This window comes from Miscanthus floridulus, chromosome 1 (genome assembly GCF_019320115.1).
Source record: "Miscanthus floridulus cultivar M001 chromosome 1, ASM1932011v1, whole genome shotgun sequence".
Taxonomy (NCBI): Eukaryota; Viridiplantae; Streptophyta; class Magnoliopsida; order Poales; family Poaceae; genus Miscanthus; species Miscanthus floridulus.
In genome coordinates this window covers 63966424-63986413 of record NC_089580.1, presented here as the reverse complement: position 1 = coordinate 63986413, position 19990 = coordinate 63966424, and the positions used below count along the sequence as shown (strand labels likewise).

The 19990-nt window shown below is 44.9% G+C and overlaps 3 protein-coding genes across 4 annotated transcripts; 2 read left to right on the top strand and 1 right to left on the bottom strand.

Moving 5' to 3' along the window:
- The first annotated feature begins 971 nt into the window (after positions 1-971).
- Positions 972-9894, top strand: LOC136531936 (protein TIC110, chloroplastic-like). The gene is made up of 15 exons (XM_066524621.1): positions 972-1688; positions 2205-2264; positions 3574-3697; positions 3834-3902; positions 3987-4085; positions 4613-4679; positions 4878-4942; positions 5209-5297; positions 6172-6296; positions 6382-6482; positions 6964-7177; positions 7695-7849; positions 7972-8094; positions 8234-9211; positions 9312-9894. Exons 1-15 carry the CDS (start codon positions 1177-1179, stop codon positions 9561-9563), a joined length of 3033 nt encoding a protein of 1010 aa, XP_066380718.1. The 5' UTR covers positions 972-1176; the 3' UTR covers positions 9564-9894.
- A 232-nt stretch (positions 9895-10126) lies between these two features.
- On the bottom strand, positions 10127-11297 carry LOC136532034 (ubiquitin-ribosomal protein eS31 fusion protein-like). The gene has a single exon (XM_066524691.1). It carries the CDS (start codon positions 11030-11032, stop codon positions 10553-10555), a length of 480 nt encoding a protein of 159 aa, XP_066380788.1. The 5' UTR covers positions 11033-11297; the 3' UTR covers positions 10127-10552.
- Positions 11298-11366: 69 nt separating this feature from the next.
- LOC136532130 (uncharacterized) lies at positions 11367-13210 on the top strand. Of its 2 annotated transcripts, none has more exons than XM_066524828.1 (4): positions 11367-11557; positions 11662-11715; positions 12343-12462; positions 12814-13210. In XM_066524828.1, exons 1-4 carry the CDS (start codon positions 11522-11524, stop codon positions 12943-12945), a joined length of 342 nt encoding a protein of 113 aa, XP_066380925.1. In that variant the 5' UTR covers positions 11367-11521; the 3' UTR covers positions 12946-13210. The 2 variants fall into 2 exon arrangements, with proteins under 2 accessions (XP_066380925.1, XP_066380863.1); XM_066524766.1 differs by having other exon boundaries at positions 11373-11557; positions 12811-13210.
- The last annotated feature ends 6780 nt before the right edge of the window (positions 13211-19990 follow it).

Genomic DNA, 19990 nt, shown 5'->3' with positions numbered 1-19990 from the left:
ACCCTTATGAATGAATCACCATGCTCATGCCTAGCACATGACTGAGGGAAAAAAAATTCATGGAGCTTGGATTCTAACTATAACATTAGTAACAACCAGCTGGCCATAGTGATAGTGGAACAATATCAAGTAGAGAATGGACAACTAGGTCAGTCTCACAGAACACACGGATGCTCATATTTCCAACACGAAAGTGAATGAAACCAAAAAAAAAAAACGCCGAAAATCACGTGGACAGGCAAATACATGTAGATCGCACCGATAGCAACCGCGAGACGCGATAACCTTGGACGCCGGGAAGGAATGACAGAGAGCCGCACAACTAAAGATGGCAACGGGTAAAATCCGCACGGATACTAGCCCTAGATATCCATACCCGCGAGCAAAAATCCGTGCCCACGCCCACTATCCGCGGATATCACATGCCCGCGGGCACACCCGTATACCCGCAAAAATGAAGTAACAAAACACCCAACCATATCTTAATAGCAAGTAAGAAACAATATATCAAAAAATAAACGTCTATATCTCAACATTATATAAAGTATGACACATTGACCATACAAGAGTAATCAAAAGTACGTCTACATTAGTGTATCTCAAGTCATCACAAATTAACACGAATAAAGACATACAACCATATATAGACTTATAGGGTCATTGGTGCGAGTCTAGCGGGTTTGCGGGTGTGGATATCATTTTTCTATGCCCATGAGCAAATATCCATCGGGTTTAGAATCACACCCATGCCTATGTCCATGGGTACAAACTTAAATCCATATTCATGCCCATCAGGTTTTCTATCCGCGGGCACGCAGATATTTTGTGTCCGTTACCATCTTTACGCACAACCGCAAAGCGAGCAGACGACCGTGTACCACGGAACGACAGGAGAACGAACGCCTCGAATAGGCGAGAGAGATCACGGCGGGGCCCGTCCGCGCCCGCGCAACCGGCGAGGCAAACCCTTGTTGGTCCAGCCGCCCTCGCCCGGTCGCCCCGCCGCACCAATCCCACTCCCACCCACCCCATCCCAACGCTATCCGCTGCCCTCAGGCTCGCCCGCGCCGCGTCCCCTCCTCCTCCTCCTCCTCCACCACCCCACCGGGCCCGCCGCAGCCGAGGAGAAGGCGTCCCCACCCCCGTCCGCAGAGGCAGCAGGTACCTATCTCGGGCATGGAGCTGGCACTCGCCTCCGCGAAGCCTTCGCCTCGGGCGGCGGCGGGGGCCAGCCCGCCGCCACTTCTCTTCTCGCCGCTTAAACCCTTCCCGCTCCTCCGCTTCCCGCCGCGGCCGCGGAGGCCCGCCGCCGTGCGGCTCCGTCTCCGTCTCCGCGCGGCCGCGGGCGAGACCTCCCCTGGCGAGGCGGTGTTCGGCGCGCGGAGGGAGCTCACGGGCATCCAGCCGCTGGTGGAGGCGCTGCCCCCCGCGGCGCGGACGGCGGCTGAGCTGGCCGTCGCCGCGGCGGCCGTGGCGGCGGGGTACGGCATCGGGCTCCGCGCGGGCGGCGGGTCGCGCGCCGTGGCCGTGGCGGGGGCGGCCGTGCTCGGCTCGGCCAGCGTGGCGGGAGCGGCCGCGGTGAACGCCATGGTCCCGGAGGTCGCCGCCGTGGGGCTGCACAATTACGTCGCGGGCCACGACGACCCCACCAACCTGGAGAGCGGCGAGGTGGAGGCAATCGCGAACAAGTGAGTTGCTCTCGTGTCTTGCTGCGGCATTGGGTTATATTGGTGAAATGGTTCGAGCTACTGCTGTGATGCTGAAATTATAGGGCTAGTCCTGGTAATCATGTTACCTCAAGGTCTGAATGAACAGTCGTTATTCTTATATTTGGTAGTGAACTACCTGGATCCAATGAAGTGCCCCTTAGTTGAGGTTTTTGTTTTGTTCGTAAACTAAATATCAGTGCTCGCAGATAGATAACAGTATTTTGATTAGCTCAGGCTTTTATTGTTATATCCACTTTGCCCCCATAGTCCTGCACGCTTGTTTATTTGGTTACTTAGTTTTGAAGCCCCATAGTCCCATTTATTGTTGGAATGCAAGTAAATTGTGGTTTAGCTAGTTATGTGTTATGCTAAAAGAAGCTATGTATAATTTCCATATTTGTAAGGTTTTCTTTGTCTCTTGGGAATCTAAACTGCATAATCAGATGCTGCTGTTGCTCCTCTTCATATTCTTATGATGTGCAATTTTAATTTTAGATATGGAGTTAGCACACAGGATGAAGCCTTCAAAGCAGAGCTCTGTGACTTGTATGCCAGGTGAGTTTCTTGGTGCCCCTTTTTTTTTTTCCAGCTGACGCATGTGCTTGTATGCATTAAGTTTTCTTAAATTCTTAAGGCGTCATCTCGCCTCACACTTTAGTCGCTTAAGCGTAAGGTGGTAGTCAGTCGCCACGCCTCGCCTTACCGCCTTGATAACCATGGGCATAACTGGTATTGTGCTACTCACTATTCACTACCTGTTTCCCCCCTGCATACTACACCAGTTGGAGGCACGAAAGTTTCTGCAAACAATTGCAAGAAAAAGGAATAACCACAATCTTCTAGCTGCAATCATACTATTCCTTATATATTAAGGAACAATTGGTCTCTGGATGTTTCTAATCTATATTAAGGAACTCAGGCAAGCAAATCAACTATTGCTACTAGGCATGGCCACTCAGTTTATTCTGTGTTTTGGGTTCAGTATATTTGGTGAGCAAAGATTTCAGTTTTCAGAATAGAAAAACCGGAGTTTCCACCTCAAACTAAAACACCACACACTTCGTTGTTCGGTGCCGCCTTGTGTTGACCGAAGAAACAACATGGTAGCAAATGCTAAACAAATAAAGGGGAAAAATGACGAGATGATGCCTACCTCAGATATGAGGCAAGCTTGATAGACACAACTGAGCAAGCAAAGCATTCAGAAAGCTTGGCATGGGGGCCTGTCCATACGCCTCTGTCTGCTTGTGTGTGAGATGGCCATAGTGGCCATGGTCGTATACTTGTCATTGTCAGTGCACTCGCTGAGGCTAGCATGCTGGTGGGTGGCGGTTGTCAACTCATGCACTCATCACGGCTGCCTGCATGTCCATGGAGGCTCGTGCCATCGTGCCCTCGATGTGGAGTGGATTGTGACGCAATGTGGGGTCAGCTGGTCCGGTTAGGGAGTGAATTGTTGTTTTCTGGACAGGGCCAATTCACATGCCTAGTGAGCTGCCTACTAAAGAACCATTAATCCTACATATTCCTCATAAATTCCCTTCTTTCGCCAGAGCTAATGTGCACAACACAAGCAGATACTAAGCTTGTTTGGTGGTGTTGGTTGTGAAATTTGTATTTGTGCATTTGGGTGGTCTCTCCAACTTTTAATTACAGTCTTTCGGTTTTGTGGATTGATGTCAACAATCTTGCCTGGATACACCTGAGGTCATGCTTTATTGTTAAAAAAACCAAGTAAACTATATAATACTCACGTAGTCACGTATCAGCATTTAGGTCAGAAGAGTATATTATTCCCCAAAGGTCTCACACTTCTAAATTTCAGTTATTTGCTCATCCTTGTCCTGACCATGCTTTTATGCAGGTATATTTACTCAGTACTTCCTCCAGGAGATGAAGATCTCAAAGGTACGGAGGTTCAGGCAATTATAAAATTTAAAAGAGCTCTTGGGCTTGATGATGTAGATGCTGCTAACATGCACATGGAGGTATTACCTCCTGATCCAAACCCTTTTATATTTTGTCATCTATCTCCTATGCTCTTATTGTTTTCGTCTCTGTTTTCCACATTTGCTGTGTTTTATGCCAATAAGTATACCTTTTCCTCTTTGCTTGTTGTACTAGATTGGTAGACGTATATACAGAGAGAGGCTGGAAACAAGTGATCGTGATGCTGACATGGAACAAAGGCGGGTAAGTGCCTATGCTTTGACATATGAATGAGACACTTAGAACTTTCTGTTGGCCCATATTATAACCATGTCAAATTCTTTGCAGGCATTTCAGAAGTTAATTTATGTGTCCAATCTTGTCTTTGGAGATGCATCTGCATTCCTACTTCCTTGGAAACGTCTTTTTGGGGTGACTGATTCTCAGGTAATTAATTATAAAAATACTTGTTAATTTTCTGCATACCTTCTCTCAATTTTGAAGGGCGGGCCTGGTGCAAGCGGTAGAGTCTTACCGCCTGTGACTGGAAGGTCCCGGGTTCGAGTCGCGGTCTCCTCGCATTGCACAGGCGAGGGTAAGGCTTGCCACTGACACCCTTCCCTAGACCCCGCACAGAGCGGGAGCTCTCTGCACTGGGTACACCCTTTTACCTTCTCTCAGTTTTATGCTTTGATCTCATGGAGAAAGTAGTTTGTTCGGAATTTGAAGTTTAGTTTCATCGTTTTCTGGCAATATTGCCTCAATGTATGCGAGAATTATTTAAAGTATGATGAAATTGCCCTTTGCATAGTTGTCATGCTGCTCTTGATGCAGTTGATATTTCAAATAGTTTGGACAAATGTTCGTAAAGTGTTAAGGTCACTACTCCGCAGTCCAAATAAGAACGTCATTTTTTACTTACCATGGTCTTAAGTATCATTATTAGATCAATTTGACATTATGTTTGTTTCTAGATTGACATTGCTATGAGGGAAAATGCCAAGAGTTTATACTCGGTGCAGCTCAAGTCTATTGGAAGAGGTACTGCTAGAACACATAGTTTTGTTTAGGTGTTAGTTCAATTCTGAAGTCATACTATTCTTAAGATTTGCTTTATCAAGTAGGTCATGTAGTGTGCTGTAAAGACAGCAGTGCCAGTTTCTGTTGTTATATTCATTGTTTGATATATCTCTTATTACATCTCAAGAACATTCTGAACTCAAAATGCTATCGTTTTAGGTCTTGACATAGACACGCTCATTAATGTAAGGAGAGCGCAACTTGCATATAAACTTTCTGATGAGGTAACTCCTTTCTTCTAAAACTTTGTTTCTGTTGCTGCTTATTTGCTTTTTCTTCATTTGGGCTGAAATCTACATCAGTACTTATAGAACAATGTCATTTTATATGCATGCTATGATGCATATACACTAGTCAAGACTCAAGAGTTTAGACAAAAATAAAAAGGTCACTATATTTATCATTGGTGTTGATCTAGTTTGCTTGGGAAAGATAATAGAGTAAATCTAAGCATGTTTTGTTGTTAAGTGACATTCTAAATTTCTTGCAGATTGCTGCTGAGATGTTTCGCGAGCACGTGAAGAAGCTAGTTCAAGAAAACATTTCATCAGCATTAGACATCTTGAAGTCACGTATTCCGTATGGAACCTACTTACCCTTTGAGAAGCGTTTTGCCAGATTTCATTATTAGATGTGCATAGAAACCTGAGTGATGTTCTAAGCTAGATAGCCCGTGGTTCCAGGGAAAGAGCATAGGCATTTTTCTAAATCCGGATATATTGGTTTGCAATTTGGTAGATATTTTGGTCATATAATGGAGAAAATATACCTTATAAGTAGCAATGGGTAATAATCTTTCACCCCATGTTTAAAACACGAGATGATCCATCATGTATTTATGTGCCAACCTTTCTCACACATGGCCCTGCCATGTTATGGTTGCAGCATTGTCTTGTCTATCATAAGCAACGCCATAACATTATCAAATCTCTATTTAAAATCTGAACTTTAACTCAGCTCATATAAAGGTAGGTGTGCCGTCAATAAATTTGATGAGTATTTTTGGTTTATACATATGCTTTTACTACTAGAGGGAGTATTTAACTTTCATTAGTAGCACCCAAGGCACCTGTGCATTTCTGATGGAGCATGAAAAGACCATGATGATGCATACAAAATTGCTTGACTTCAGACCAGTAATAATTAGCAAAAGCATGAATGCAGAATGGCGGAGCTTGGCAGCAAGTTCAGCAGGGGCCAGACAGAGAAATCAGCTAGATTAATTAAGTAGGAAAGAGCTTGCTATTTTTAAGCTGATAAGTAGACACCTAATGGACATCACAAATGAGCAGGAGGGGCCATGGCCCATGTTGGTCTCAATGAAGCTCCGCCCCTCCACGAATCCTTGTGCAGGAGTGGTCAATCCTCTGAATGTTGTCATGCATATAGATTCAGACTGTACCATTTCAGAGCATTGGTGGATTTACCTTACTGCTGAACCATGTGATTGCAGGGATAGTCTAACTCAGGCTGTGGAAGAAGTGAACATTGTTATTAAATTTAATAGTTTGCTTACAACATTAAGCAAACACCCTCAAGCTGATCGTTTTGCTCGTGGTCTTGGCCCTATTTCATTAGGTAAAGCGGTTAAAATTTTTGCAATCATACTTTTAGTGAGCTCGACCTTGTTTAAGATTTTTTTTTGGGTGTGTGTCATGCATAGCTGGAGAGCATGATCACGATAGGAGAGCTGATGATCTCAAGATACTCTATAAGGCCTATGCTACAGAAGTACTTTCAGATGGAATTGTGGATGATGAGAAGGTGATTTAATTTCTAGTTAACTGATGGTGCTTGTTTGTGTGATGACAAGTTAAGATAACCCCTTTCTAGTTTTTTTTTGAGGGGAAATACAGTAGGGGAGGCCCCCAACTGTGCATTTTATTAAAAAAAGAATGAAGAGGAGTTACAGAAAATGAAGACAAACCTGCATAGGTGAAAGGTAGAAAAGGCGGCATGCAACAGGCAGCCAAGAGAGAAAAAGAACACACAAGCTAGTCAATCGAGCTTAGCCATAAATAAATTGAAGATCTGGCAAATTGGAATAGGCCCCATCAGAAAATTTAACTTGATTTTAGTCGATCAGTTCAATTCTGCAATGCTGCTTTGCTCTTCATCAAAATAACAGATCACTGTCAGCTTGTACCAGCATCTTGTATTGTCTGTCACATGCCTTCTGACCATAAAGATGTTATTTATTCTGTAGTATCTCAACTGAAGTTTTTCTGTGCTTAAAAAAATGCAGCTTTCCCCTCTGAATGAACTGAGAAACATATTTGGACTGGGGAAGCGGGAAACAGAAGGAATCTTGTCTGATGTCAAAGCTCACATATACAGAAAGACACTTGCTAAATCATTTAACACTGAATTGGCTTCAGTCCCTAGCAAAGCAGCATTCCTCCAAATTCTTTGCGAGAAGTTACAGTTTGATCCTGAACTGGCTAGCAAGATGCATGAAGGTACCATCTCGACATTTTTTTTTCTTCTTGCAACATTAATTCCACAACACAGCTGTCTGCTGTAGTAAATAAGAGGTTTTGCTCAATGGCAATCCGTTATACAAGGGATCTTTACACTGTAATCTCTGTGCTGTCATGCTGATACTGCTGCATTGGTATTTTAGACTGCTATATTGTCAAAGCTATACCTTGACTGCAGGAAGTATATATATTATATATATATTTTGGAAAGGTAACTTGAGTTTGGTTCATATTGAGTGTGTTGATTATGATCACGGATGAAATTCACCAACAAAAAAGTATGCCACAAATGTTTTGACCAAAAGAAGCCGCACATCTATTTTCATAATACTAATAATACTAATAATATAAATTGTATGTATAAGTATATTAATACCATGCAAACTAGGCCATTACGAGTTATGATTTTAGATTTTAATTCAAAAAATTTCTGGCCTTGCCAGTATTCAGTTTGTATTCAGAATATCATGCTTATTAATTCCTCTTTAAAGTTCAGAAATTTACAGACAGAAGCTTCAGCAGTTTGTAGCTGATGGAGAGCTGAGCAAGGAGGAAGTGGAAGCTCTGATGGCATTCCAAGTGCGTCTCTGCATCCCTCAAGAAACTGTGGACGCTGCTCATACTGAGATCTGTGGACAACTGTTCGAAAAGGTGACTCTAAATCTTTTTGATTGAACTCCTTTGTAGTTATTTAGATTTTGTTCCTATCTTGTTCAGGCAAAGCTGATGGCGTGTTCTGTATAAGTGCTCTTACATTTGTTAGGACATTTCAGGTTGTCAAGGAAGCCATTGCATCTGTTGATGGATATAATGCTGATAGACGAGAGGCTGTTAGGAAGGCAGCACAAAGTCTAAACCTGAAAACGGAGGCTGCCATGGCGATCTTTAGTAAAGCTGTATGTATCTTGCCTTTGAAAAATGATACCACCTTATTTTCTCCTGATCTTCTCTGATATATGCTATGTGTATTCTTTTATATTTATTCCTTCAGCAAAGCTAGTTCACTATTCTAAGTTGTCACATTCAAATGATCAGGTACGGAAGTTATTCTTGAGCTACATTCAGAGAGCAAAAGAAGCTGGGAACCGCATTGAAACTGCAAAAGAGCTGAAGAAGTTAATTTCCTTCAACATAGTTGTTGTTAGCGAGCTTTTAGCTGACATTAAAGGAGAGATATCTCCAGTGGCTGAAACTGAAGCATCAAGTGCAGCATCAGAATCTGAGGGAGAGGATGATGAACATGAATGGGAATCATTGGACACACTGAGAAAGACTAGACCTGATAAAGAGCTCAAAGAAAAGCTGAGAAAGTCAAGCCAGAAAGAGATAACTCTCAAGGATGACATTCCATTGAGGGATAGAGCTGAGCTGTATGAAACATACTTGATGTTCTGCATCACTGGGGAGACGACTAACGTATCATTTGGAACAGCTATCTCTACAAAGAAAGACGATTCAGAGTTTTTAATGCTAAAGCAATTGGGTGACATACTTGGTTTAACTCGCAAAGAAGCTCAAGATGTTCACATTAAGTTTGCAGAGAAAGCTTTTGTGCAACAGGCGGAAGTAATTCTTGCTGATGGGAAATTAACAGAGGCTAAGGCTGACCAGCTTGCTAAGATTCAAAAGCAGGTTGGTTTGCCTACTGAACATGCACAGAAAATCATTAAGGGTATTACAACTACAAAGTTATCTTCTGCTATTGAAGCCTCTGTTGCTCGGGGTCAGATCGGTATACAGCAGGTGCGAGGGTTGAGGGAAGCAAACTTCCAACTAGATAGCTTGATTGGGGAGCCGCAGCGAGAAAGCATTTATAGGAAAACTGTTGAAGAGATCTTTTCTTCAGGTACAGGGGATTTCGATGAAGAGGAAATGTATGTAAAGATTCCAGCTGATCTCATAATAAGTTCTGAGAAGGCCAAGTCAATTGTTCAGGATATTGCGAAGGTTAGGTTGGAGAACTCCCTTGTTCAGGCTATTGCCTTGCTTCGTCAGAAGAAGAGAGATGATGTGGTATGGTACTAAGTTCCCCTTTATTTGCTCCTTGAAAATTCAGTTCTGGAAAACTAATGTAATTTTGGTATGTGCACTAACTATAAAATTCCTTTTGCAGGTTTCATCTCTGAATGACATGCTCGCATGTGACGCTGCAGTCCCTGCATCGCAACCCTTGTCATGGCCCACACCAGGAGAGCTAGATGATCTATATGCCATCTACCTAAAAAGCATTCCGAGGCCTGAGAAGCTATCAAGGTTGCAGTACTTGCTGGGCGTAAGCAACGAGAAGGCTAACAAGATCCGGGACGCGGCCTCAGAGGGATCGCTGCCAATTGCAGCTGAAGAGAAAGAGGAGTTGGCCTTCTAGGAAGGGGCACAGTTTTGTTAGGGTAGCCACCAGAGTTGAGGTCCCTTGCCAATGAACGAACGAACCTGGTGATGTGGCCAACAGCTGCTATTGTAGCTAGGCGCATACATGTTTTTGGAATAGGAAAGCGAAGTGTGATCCTGACATATTGCATAGCTATCTGTATAGACAAGTCAATGACACCAAAATTTGGTGAGTCTTCATTTGCTGTTGCATTCCACCAGACCACACTGAAAGCGTTTTGTTTTCTGGTTTATTGTTGCTCTTTTAGTTCAACAATGTATCACAGCTATGACTGCAACCCTTGCTTATAACCTGGATTTGTTGTTAACCTACCTGGAGTGCTTTAGGGCAGTTTTTGGAGCCTTCTGTTGCTTGACATCAGCATCCTGTTTGCAAAATGTGAAATGTGCATGATTTTTCAGCTCGTTAGCCTGCAGAGTGCAGACGCAGTAGATAAAGCCACCCGAACACTATGATCACACTCAAACGATCTGATTTATCCGATCTGATTTATCAACAGCGGGTTACCAGATCGAATGTCAGACAATAACAACTATTTAAAAGAAAAGCCACATAAACACTTCTATTTGCAGAAGAAAAGGAGGCCATAATCCACTCCCATCAAGATGCCTTATAAAATGCAAAATTTCATATTCACTAAGAAATTTTATATTCACTAAGATCTGTATGGAACACATGAATTTCTCAGAAGTCAGTTCATTTTCATAAGATAAGAAAAAGCATTCATAAGAAAACATAGAAATCAGGAAAAAAAAGATTCCAGTATGATTGCTTGAACTAAGACCCTGTGCGCTTCTCTTATAATTCGTACTTTTCACTATTTTTCTCTCACAGTAAATCAGTCGGAACCGTATTTCGGCTTGTTTTTTCAGCGAAGCAAACGGGGTCTCGTTATTTCCTCGTTATCAGCCTCGTTATCAGGCTCCTAAAACATATTATCCGACTCCTAAAACATATTATCCGACCTAGCTATCGGCCGCGCTCTGATTCTCGACGACGTAGGTGAGGCCGCACCTGCCGCAGGCGTGCCGGTCGGCGTGCGCTGCCATGAACACGCCTGGGCCGCACTCCGTGTTGGGACATTCCTTGCGCAGCCTCTCCACCTTCCCCGTGGCCTCATCGACCCTGTACCGCCCGAGCACGGCGTCGAGCCCGGCGTTCCTGTGCTCGTGCTTGCCCTTCTTGGGAGTGGTGAACGTCTTCTTCTTGCGCTTCTTGCCGCCGCCGAGGAGGCGGAGGCACAGGTTCAGCACATCCTCCTTGTGGATGTTGTAGTCTGCCAGCGTGGGGCCGTCCTTCAGGTGCTTCCCCGCGAAGATGTGGCGCTGCTCGTCCGGCGGGATGCCCTCGATGTCCTGCACCTTGGCCTTCACGGACGCCACCGTGTCCGACGGCTCAACCTCCAGCGTGATCGTCCTCGTCAGCGACCTCACGAAGAGCTGCATCTTGACCCGCGATCCCTGGCTTCTTTCCGCTTTCCGCGGCAGCCGGAGTCGATCGAGATCCCGGCGCGCGGCGGCGGGTTGTGAACCTGTTTTTGGTCTGTGGCCAACAGCCGTGCCGTGTGACCCGTGCGGTGGATGTATGGAGGCCGGGCTCGCTTTCCTGTGCCGGTGTGCGACGTCCGATCGGAAACGGACGGCCGTGATTGAGTCTGGGAAGATACCGACTCGTGACCCAGGTCGGCGCACGAGTCTGAGCCGCGCACGGCACGGCAAGGGCCCGAGGCCCCGAGCCCGGCCCGGGACGCGGAGACCGACCTCACCCAAACAGGCGCATCGCGGTTGCATCGCACAGGACAACGAGACGCCCGACGGTCTGAGAGGCTGAGACCGGAGGAGGACACACAGAGAGAGAGAGAGAGAGAGAGAGAGAGGAGCGCGGCTACCCGGGCGCCGGAGCCCGGAGGGGAGGGGAAGAGGCGAGAAGAGGCGATGGCGGCAATCGGGTCCTCCAACATCGGATTCCAGGTACGTGCGTCGCCCCATGTCCCGCATGATGGCTGGTAGTTTCCTGATTGGGCACCCTGCTGGCTGCTGCTTAGGGTTTGATTCGTTTCTTGAATTTGCTTCAGCTGCTGAAGAAGTCTGGTTGGAAGGAGGGCACTGGCCTTGGAGCGCAGGAGCAGGTCTGTGTCTGGATCCTTGCTTACTCCCGCATCACAACTTCATATTTTCATTTTCCCCAAAATTTAACGCCGACCGATTTTAGTGGTATTTGTTGCAGTTATGTCATTGTCATCTGCATATTGATGCTTCAGTCTGTGCGGTTTCAGCATTATTGCCTTTCTGCACACTAATCGCAAATAGACTGTCTGAATTGTATAGGTTTTTGACAGATCAGTTCAGAGGGCAAAAGGCATGGGGAAATAAATGTTGTTTGTGTGGGTCGCTGATCACATGGATTTTTGTAATTTAATAATTTTTCATCTCCATAGCTGGTAACTCCAAATGTTTAGTTTTTCCTGTGAAATTGAACTGATTCCTGCGAAATTCATTCTTGCACGATTCCTGCCTTCTTTGAAGGGTCCTGTCATCCTGTTTTAGCTAAGCAGTAGTGTAGTTTTGACTGATTCAGTTATCTTTCTCATCAATGCACTTTAATCAAGAGTTACGGTTTGGCGATCTTATTTAAGAAATTGCGGTTATGTGGCACACTGACACTTGATCAAGCCAGTGTACAGTGTAGCACAGTTGGTCTATTTTGTTTGTTATTGCTTACTCTGTTACTCACTAGCCTCAACTGTGTGGAACAGGGAAGGTTGGAGCCTGTAGAAACTCGTGTTAAGAATAACAAGCGGGGTTTAGGTTCTAAAGAACCAAAACCAAAGCCTAAGGTTGAGGGTGATGTTGAAACAAATCCCCAAAAGCCCAAGGTGAGCTGCTGACGCGATTGTTACAATCCATTTATTTTTTTTATTACTGTAATAGAGTTGTCGTTCCCCATTTTTTGTTTATCTTGATTTTTTTTGGTAGTCTACAATACTGCTGACCTTTTTGACTTACTGAATTGTGTTGTGTAACTTGGAACGGCTACTTTTTTTTAATAGAAACCTAAGCTCTCCTTGCATTGCCTTGTTTAATATTCGTATGATTTAGTAAGTAATAGATATTACTGCTTATTTCTTTATTAAGCCTTTAGATACCTTAAACTGTCTACTTTTAATCATCACATTGCCTGATGGGGGTTCTAACTTACTGTTTCAAACATGCCACTGTTGCAGCAGGATGTGCCGTCAAAGAAAAGGGCAAAGTTAGCTGCAAAGAGGATACGAAAGATGCAAGAAGAGGAGAAGCGCTTGAAAGAGAAGGAATTTGAGATGGCTTTTTTCAGGGAATTTTGGCCTGATAATGTGTAAGACAGAAACTTCAAAAATTGACATTGTTGCTGCTGACCTTGCCTGATATAGCGAATGTATAGGCTTGCCAAATGCGGCAAGTTTTGCAACCATTCTGTCATACGGTCATCCCAATTGTGCTGGCATACAAAATGTTACCCATCCAGTCCGTGGATGATTTGGCACATGATTTGTGGCTAGGGTTGGGCTGGACAAATCCAGTGTAGAATTGTTCATGCATATGATCTTCTAATTCTAATACATGATAAGTGTTTTTTTTAATTCATATCTGTGCACAATATCTTGCCTTGCCAATACAAAGATTTATATGGCTCAGAAATCAGGCAATGGTTCACTATTTGTTATGGGCTTTTTGTATATGTACTCCATTACCCATTGCGCAGAAGGGAGGCTATCTATTTCAATTGTGTTCTCTTTTATGAAAAATGGAAGCCTTCTGTTTTTAATACTAGCGTTTCTAGGATTGGCCCTTAACTTCTTTTTCTTTTCACATTATAATTCCTTGTGTTCTTTCCCTTGCCTTGCATTCTAAGCCTGATGATTTTTCTAGCTCCTTTTTTTTGTTGTTGAAGCTGACATGTTTCGGCAACTATTATGTCTATGCATCCATAGACCTAAATTGCAATATTACGTCAACGCATGTATGCAACTTTTCAGAAGTTGTTGATCCCCTTATTCTTGAAAGGGTACTCCATGATCTACTCCTTGGTCTCAAAATAAATTCACTTCTAGAGTTGTTTGAAGTAACATTAAAAGTTTGACTGAATTAGTCATAGATGAGAGTACTCTTCTCAATATAGAAAACTAGTAGAATGTCCCGCGTTGCTAGATTGAATAAATATCATAATATGCGCGTTGCTAGATTGAATAAATATCATAATATATGTTAGTGGATGATTTTTAACATTCTGATGTGGAAACTAAAATATATGTTAGTAAACGATGTAGTTTGCTAATGTGAATAGCTTGAATGAAGATGTGATAACATGTGTTAGTTGGATGTCTTAATGGATGCTGATGTGGACACTTTGCATGACGAGATAGTTGCATGTGCTAGTGGGATGTTCTAGTGGATGCTGATGTGGACACTTTGCATGACAAGATAAATTGCTAGTGATGTTTGAAAATATAAGATATATAGATACATATATAGATATGGTAACACTACTATTGAGACGTCCAGAAGCTCCACTCACTGCCGCATGCGTCGCTCGCCTAAAAAACAAAATCAACTCCCGCACGCCTCGCTCTGCTCCGCTCCCGTCCTTACCCCTTCCGCGTTCTTCATCCCCTATCGCAGCGCACCAACGCCTGCGCCCTCCCCCACTGGGAGCCCCCAACGCTTGTAGATCCGACAGCCCTCTCCCCCACCCCGGCGAGATCCATGGAGTAGGAGCGAGATCCACTCGCCTCCGGCGAGATCCATGGGGGTGGCACAGCGGTGTTGCAGGAGAGTGGGCGCCTCTCCTCCACCCCGGCACGATGCCCTCCCCACCCCCGGCGGCGCCCTCTCTCACCCCAGCGACTGAGCTCCCGCTGGCGGCCATGTCGCTTCTCGTCCCCCATCTGTTGATGTTTCACCACCGATAGCCTGCCACGGGGGTACCCGGGGCAGTTTGTTCGGGCTTCAGCGTATGCAGAACTCGACGGTAAACGTAAGAGACAATCGATTTATCCTGGTTCGGGCCCTCGACCGTGATCGAATAATAGCCCTACGTCTAGTCGGCGTTAGCCTTTGCGTTGGATTGATTGTAAAGTGTTGTGTTACCTTATGTGTTATGTGTTTTTTTGTTCAGGAACTCCGCCCTCCTTTATATAGTCAGGAGGCCAGAGTCCTAGTCGGTTTACAATGAGGTTCCTAGTAGGATCACAAAATAATACTACTACTAAGATTACAGGAAAAGAAATCCTAGTTAGATTAGATCTTCTTCCTTCCTTGTGGGGTATCCCGTGGGTCCTGTACCGACAAGCCCCCGAGCACTTCATGGTTGAGCTCAGGAAGCCACATCTTGTTCCTTCAGGTCTTGCCGAACAGGAACAAGCGTTGTCCGAGTACTTTCTTGAGTGAAACCATGTAGCGCTTCTTGGGATCTTCGAGTGGTATGTGCTTTTTTGAAGAAAAAGTACATCCGTCTGGGTGTAGCCCCCGAGCCTCTTGCTATTTGGAACAAGTAGCTGGAGGGTCTTACCTTGAAATTGTTCTGATTCTTCGTCGAAGGGCTCTCAAGCATATACCCGGGTTTTTATCAAAAAGAACTCGGATATAGCTCGGTCCGGGTTCTTTTTATCGTGAGTCCTTGAAGTGGTTTGTCTTGAAGAAGTCTTCTTGGTGACGTGCGCTTTTTTGAAGAAAAAAGGGCACTCACTAAGTGTAGCCCCCGAGCCTCTTGCTGTTTGGAATAAAAAGTTGGAGGGTCTTGAATCCGAGTTGTTCAAAAAACTAAAAATCTTTCCTGTTGCAGCCCCCGAGCATGTATCTGGGTTCTTTTGTTTTGAAAGAACTCGGATGCAGGGTCTTGGCATATTCTCTGGTAGTCTGCTGTTGTCAGATGTAGTTGTATGGTGGTGGTTGAGTGTAAATGCTGTTTGTTCATGAGTTGTACAGTGTTGGTATATCCTTTCGAATATGCTTGTCCTTGAGTACTGTTCCTTCACGCCTGAGTCCTTTTTACTGAATTATGTCTTTTTACTTTGTCCTTTGTTAGATTTGTTCCGTTGGTGCTCCCGGTCCATGTGCACCGCTCCTTTGGTCTATAAATACCCTCCTGGTGTGCTGTTTTGATTCATTAGGCATTTTGCTGCGTGGTCTGAAATCTTCGTAGTCATGAATATGATAGTTTCTGAAGTAGAGCAGCCCCCGGGCGTATCTTGTAGTTCTTGTATATCTTGTCGTAGCTGGAGGGAGTCTTGTGATAGAGATTAGAGGTAGACTAATCTCATAGCGGTATTGTACCAGGAGGTACGTGGCGGTAGTTGGAGAAAGTCTTATGATGTGGGATATGTTCCTTCATCCAGCAGTTCTGGGTAGATCCCCCTTGCCTGTTCTGCGATTGTTCGGTGCAGATCAATGCCTGATCCATTATCACATCAGACTTGGGTAGACAGATGCCTGCTGGGCTTCCCTGTTTCATGTTGTCCCGCCGTGCTGCTGACTTCTGCCTCGGATGTACTATGTCTGTCCTTTGAAGAAAATAGTGTAGCCGAGTGCGGTTTGTTCTACCGAGTAGCAATTTGGAACACATAGTCGTTCCAGAGCCTAGTTGTGTCCGGGTTCCTTTTTGCTACCTTGTTCATCGTAGTACCAAGTTCATTGGGTCTTGTAAGACGTGTAATCTTGTATTTTTTGAAGCCATTCATAATGGAAAGAATCTTGTCTTCTGGGTTGTCATTCCTTTTTCTGCTGATGTCCTGGTTGTTTGCGAGATTTCCGAGTTCTTTCTATAAGAACCGAGTTCTTGTGTTCCTTGTGAGGCAACCCTTTGTTGCTTCATTGTTGATGAGTTCTTTTTGTAGCGATATGTTAATTCTGCCTTGGTGCTGGATGGATGAGTCTGAAATATGCCCGTTGAACCGTACCGTTGTGTAGAAGTGTGCCGCCCGTCATTTCAGCTTTGTCAGTTGTGTTGGGAAATAAACCGTTGCGTTCTCATGCCGTATTAAAATGGGCCTAATGGGCCATAAAAATCTATTTAAAGGCCTTCTTTCTTCTTTTTCTTTACTGCCCTGCTTTTGCCTTGAAACCCTAGTTCTTACTCCGCCGTCGCCATTGTCGCCGTCATCTGAACGTTGCCACCTGACCGTCGTCGTTTCTTAGTGCCTTATTGCGTTCGCTAGTATATGGGTAGGAAGAAGTCCGCGAGCAAGTCCCAGGCAACCTTTGTAGATGAGGAGGCATCACTTTCTGTGATCGAGAATCAAGAATTCATGGCCATGAGGGCTGCTCAGAAGGTCTGGCTGGCTCTGACTACGACTGAGGATTAGTTGCACGAGCTGGTCAGTGATTACCTGATCTAGGACAAGGAGATTGCTGAGTGGAGAGCTCTAGGCCAGCATCGGGTTCCAGGCTCTGGTGAGATTGTTCTTTTTGTCTCCTTTATCCGTGCTGGTCTTTGCCTTCCTACCTCCACTTTCCTTCATCGCTTTCTCAATTATTTTGGGATTAGTCTGAACCATCTTACTGCCAATGCTGTCCTTCATCTTTCTGTTTTTGTTCATCTTTGTGAAACTTTTTCTTGGAATTCCTCCTTCTCTTTCTCTTTTTCATTACTTCTTTCGTCTCAAGCCCCAACCCCGCAGCGATGACACCCATGTTCTTGGTGGTTGTGGGATTCAGTTTCGTTAGGGTAGATTCTTTGATTATGATTTGGTTGATTCTGTGAGGGATTGGCGTGCCGACTGGTTTTATGCCACCAATATGATCCCTCCTCTTGCTGTCCATTCTTCTTCTAGTCTTGTGGTTAACGACCGATGGGAGAAAAATCCCATGATGACGGATGAGCTCCAGGCGATCAAGCCATTTTTGGAGAGGATATGTGCTTTGAAACAGCAAGGCTTGACCGGTTTTGGTATCATCTCTAGTTTTCTTCGCCGCCGTGTTCAGCCTCTGAAGGAGCGAGAAAACTACGGTTTTGAATACTCTGGAGTGGAGGACCCTTCTCGCATGGTCCCTACCCTCGAGTTGATCGGTGAGGAGGTGCTCGAGCGCCTCCAGAAGATGTTGAAGGGAGTGAGCGTCGTCCCGCATACTATCCTCGAGTACTGTGCTAACAACCCGCCTCCTGCTGTGAGTTGTTTTTTTTCTTATGCTGGTACTTTTCGTATTTTCTTTGTTGTCTCCACTTTTCGCTTAATAGTTCTCATCTGGTTGTTTTACTCTTTTATAGGAGTTGGGGCGTAACTTTGTTGACCTGATCCCTCTTGATGATTGCCCTGCCATTGTGGAGCTTGGGGAGAATCTTGCTGGGGCATCTTTAACCAGTAAGTTTCAAACCACCACAATGTTTCCTGGTGTTTCTTCCGTAGTTCTTGGCACCCATGTAGAGTATGTTCCTCGTCCAGTTCCTCGAGCTCCCTGTAGTGGTGGAAAAAGGGGGCGAGCAGATTGTTCTTCTTCTGGTTTGCCTTCCACCAAGAAGTCTCGCCAATCGAGTACCCGTCCAGGTACTCAAGTCATAGGTAGCGTGCTCCTAGGTGAGCATATTAATATGTTTTTTCTTTTTGTTGTTTGCTTTTGCCTCTGACTGAGTACTTTTCTTCTTTTTCAGATAGCGCTGTGGTTGCCATGCTTGAGAGTGAGGAAGAGGAGGATGACGATGCGGCCCTTGTTACACGTCGGTGAGTTGTTTTCCTATTTTTCTGCTGTTGAACACTTCTTTTTGTTCTGACTTTGACCTTGTTCTCTTATAGTAAGCGGTCATCGACCTCGAGTTCTTCTGGAGCTCCGATACCGACCACGCCACTCCAGTTGCAAGGTGGTGGTGATATTTTTGCTGCCATAGTTCCCCCTCTAAGGTCTTCTATTGGTCTTGGGGGTTTTATGAAGAAGAAGATAGCTAAGTGAGTGAATCCTGGTTATGTTTCTTTGCTCCTGGTTTTCCCCTTCTCCGATTCATATTCTTATCGTCAATTTTCTTATCATTTTGCAGGCCTTCGCCTTCCCTCAACCCTCAGTCAATTCTTTTCAGTCTTCTGGTGCGCCCCTGCATTCTGAGTCTCTGGACTCGGAATGTGCGGTCGGTGAGGTTGCTGTGAGGGTGACCGGGCTCTCCAGTGATCTTGATTTGCTTACTCTGAAGGTGACCGTGGCCGCGGCGGCGGAGCCATCTGGGGAGGTAGCCAGGGCTTCTCAGGGTACGGCTCTGGTCTTGTCTTCTTTGCCTCAGCCGGCTTCTCCCTCTGCTCCTCTTCCTAGTGGCATTCAGCGTCTGGATGATGACGTGGTGCAACAATTCGATGCCACTCATCAGTTGTCAGAGCTGACCACTGCCTGGGGGACCTTCGCGGCTTCTTTTGGTGAAAAACTCCAGGTAAGTCTTTTCTGAAGTTCTTTCTTTGGATGTTCGTCTTTCTTCTGTTCTCATGTCTTGTTTTTCTCTTTCTCTTTTTGCTCAGTCTTTTTCTCGGGATCATACCGGCTTCTTTTTCTCGTCTAAAACCAAGAAAAAGCTGTCTTCTGAGGTTAGTGCCCTAAAAACAGAGCTTGATCTTTGTCAGGCCGAGATGGAGACCGAGCGTCAAACGCACCAAAAGGAGGAGAAAGCTCTCCGTGCTCAGGTGGTTGAGGCAGGAAAGCAGAGGGATGCTACTGTGGAGGCCATGAAGAATGAGTGCAATGGTATTGCGGGTTCTTTTTGTTTCCTCTTGTATTCGAATTTTCCTTTCTGATGACTTGTTTTTGGTGCCTGGTTTAGCTCTCCGAGTTGAAAAGCAAAAGCTTTTGGAGTGTATTGAGGAAATGAAGACACTCGCTCGCAATAGTCACAACAGGGCTGAAGAGGTAATTATTCATGCTGAAGAAGAACTCGCGCTTGCTAAGTTGATTAGGCGAGGAGCTGACAGGGATCTTGTGCAGGCCCAAAAATCAGTTGAAGTCTTGACTGGTAAGTTGGCGATGACTACTGAGAACTGGAATGCTTTGTGGAAATCATTTCGGTTAGTAGCCGATCTTCTCCAGACTCCATCGGATGATGGTCAATCTTGGGCTCAGTTTATTCCCCAAGTTCCGACCTGTTTCCAGGAGTTCGTGAAGAGATGCGCCCGACTATGTACCAGAAATGTTCTTGCCCAGGTCTAGGTTCTTGCTCTGGAGATGCCCCTGTCCAAGATTGCAGAGGAAGCCGAGAGTCAAGAATATCTTGATGCTGTTGAAAAGATGGAGCCTGAGGTCGAAGATTTGGCTAGGAGGATTGTAGATAATCTTGATATTGATATTTCTTCTCCTGATGGCGATGCTTGATGTATTTTGACTTTAGTAGTCCAGCCTCTGTAATAAGGATATTATACTTCTTTTTGAATGAAGATCCTTTATTTTTTGTTGATGTCTTCT

What these genes read in the sequence shown, in the direction of transcription:
- LOC136531936 (XM_066524621.1), top strand. Translation starts at nt 1,177, where the DNA reads ATGGAGCTGGCACTCGCCTCCGCGAAGCCTTCGCCTCGGGCGGCGGCG. An exon ending in ATCTTGAAGTCACGTATTCC is followed by an intron (nt 5,298 to 6,171) that starts GTATGGAACCTA and finishes ATGTGATTGCAG; the next exon opens with GGATAGTCTAACTCAGGCTG. An exon ending in AGAAGAAGAGAGATGATGTG is followed by an intron (nt 9,212 to 9,311) that starts GTATGGTACTAA and finishes TTCCTTTTGCAG; the next exon opens with GTTTCATCTCTGAATGACAT.
- LOC136532034 (XM_066524691.1), bottom strand. Translation starts at nt 11,032, where the DNA reads ATGCAGCTCTTCGTGAGGTCGCTGACGAGGACGATCACGCTGGAGGTT.
- LOC136532130 (XM_066524766.1), top strand. Translation starts at nt 11,522, where the DNA reads ATGGCGGCAATCGGGTCCTCCAACATCGGATTCCAG. An exon ending in CCTCCAACATCGGATTCCAG is followed by an intron (nt 11,558 to 11,661) that starts GTACGTGCGTCG and finishes AATTTGCTTCAG; the next exon opens with CTGCTGAAGAAGTCTGGTTG. An exon ending in CAAATCCCCAAAAGCCCAAG is followed by an intron (nt 12,463 to 12,810) that starts GTGAGCTGCTGA and finishes CCACTGTTGCAG; the next exon opens with CAGGATGTGCCGTCAAAGAA.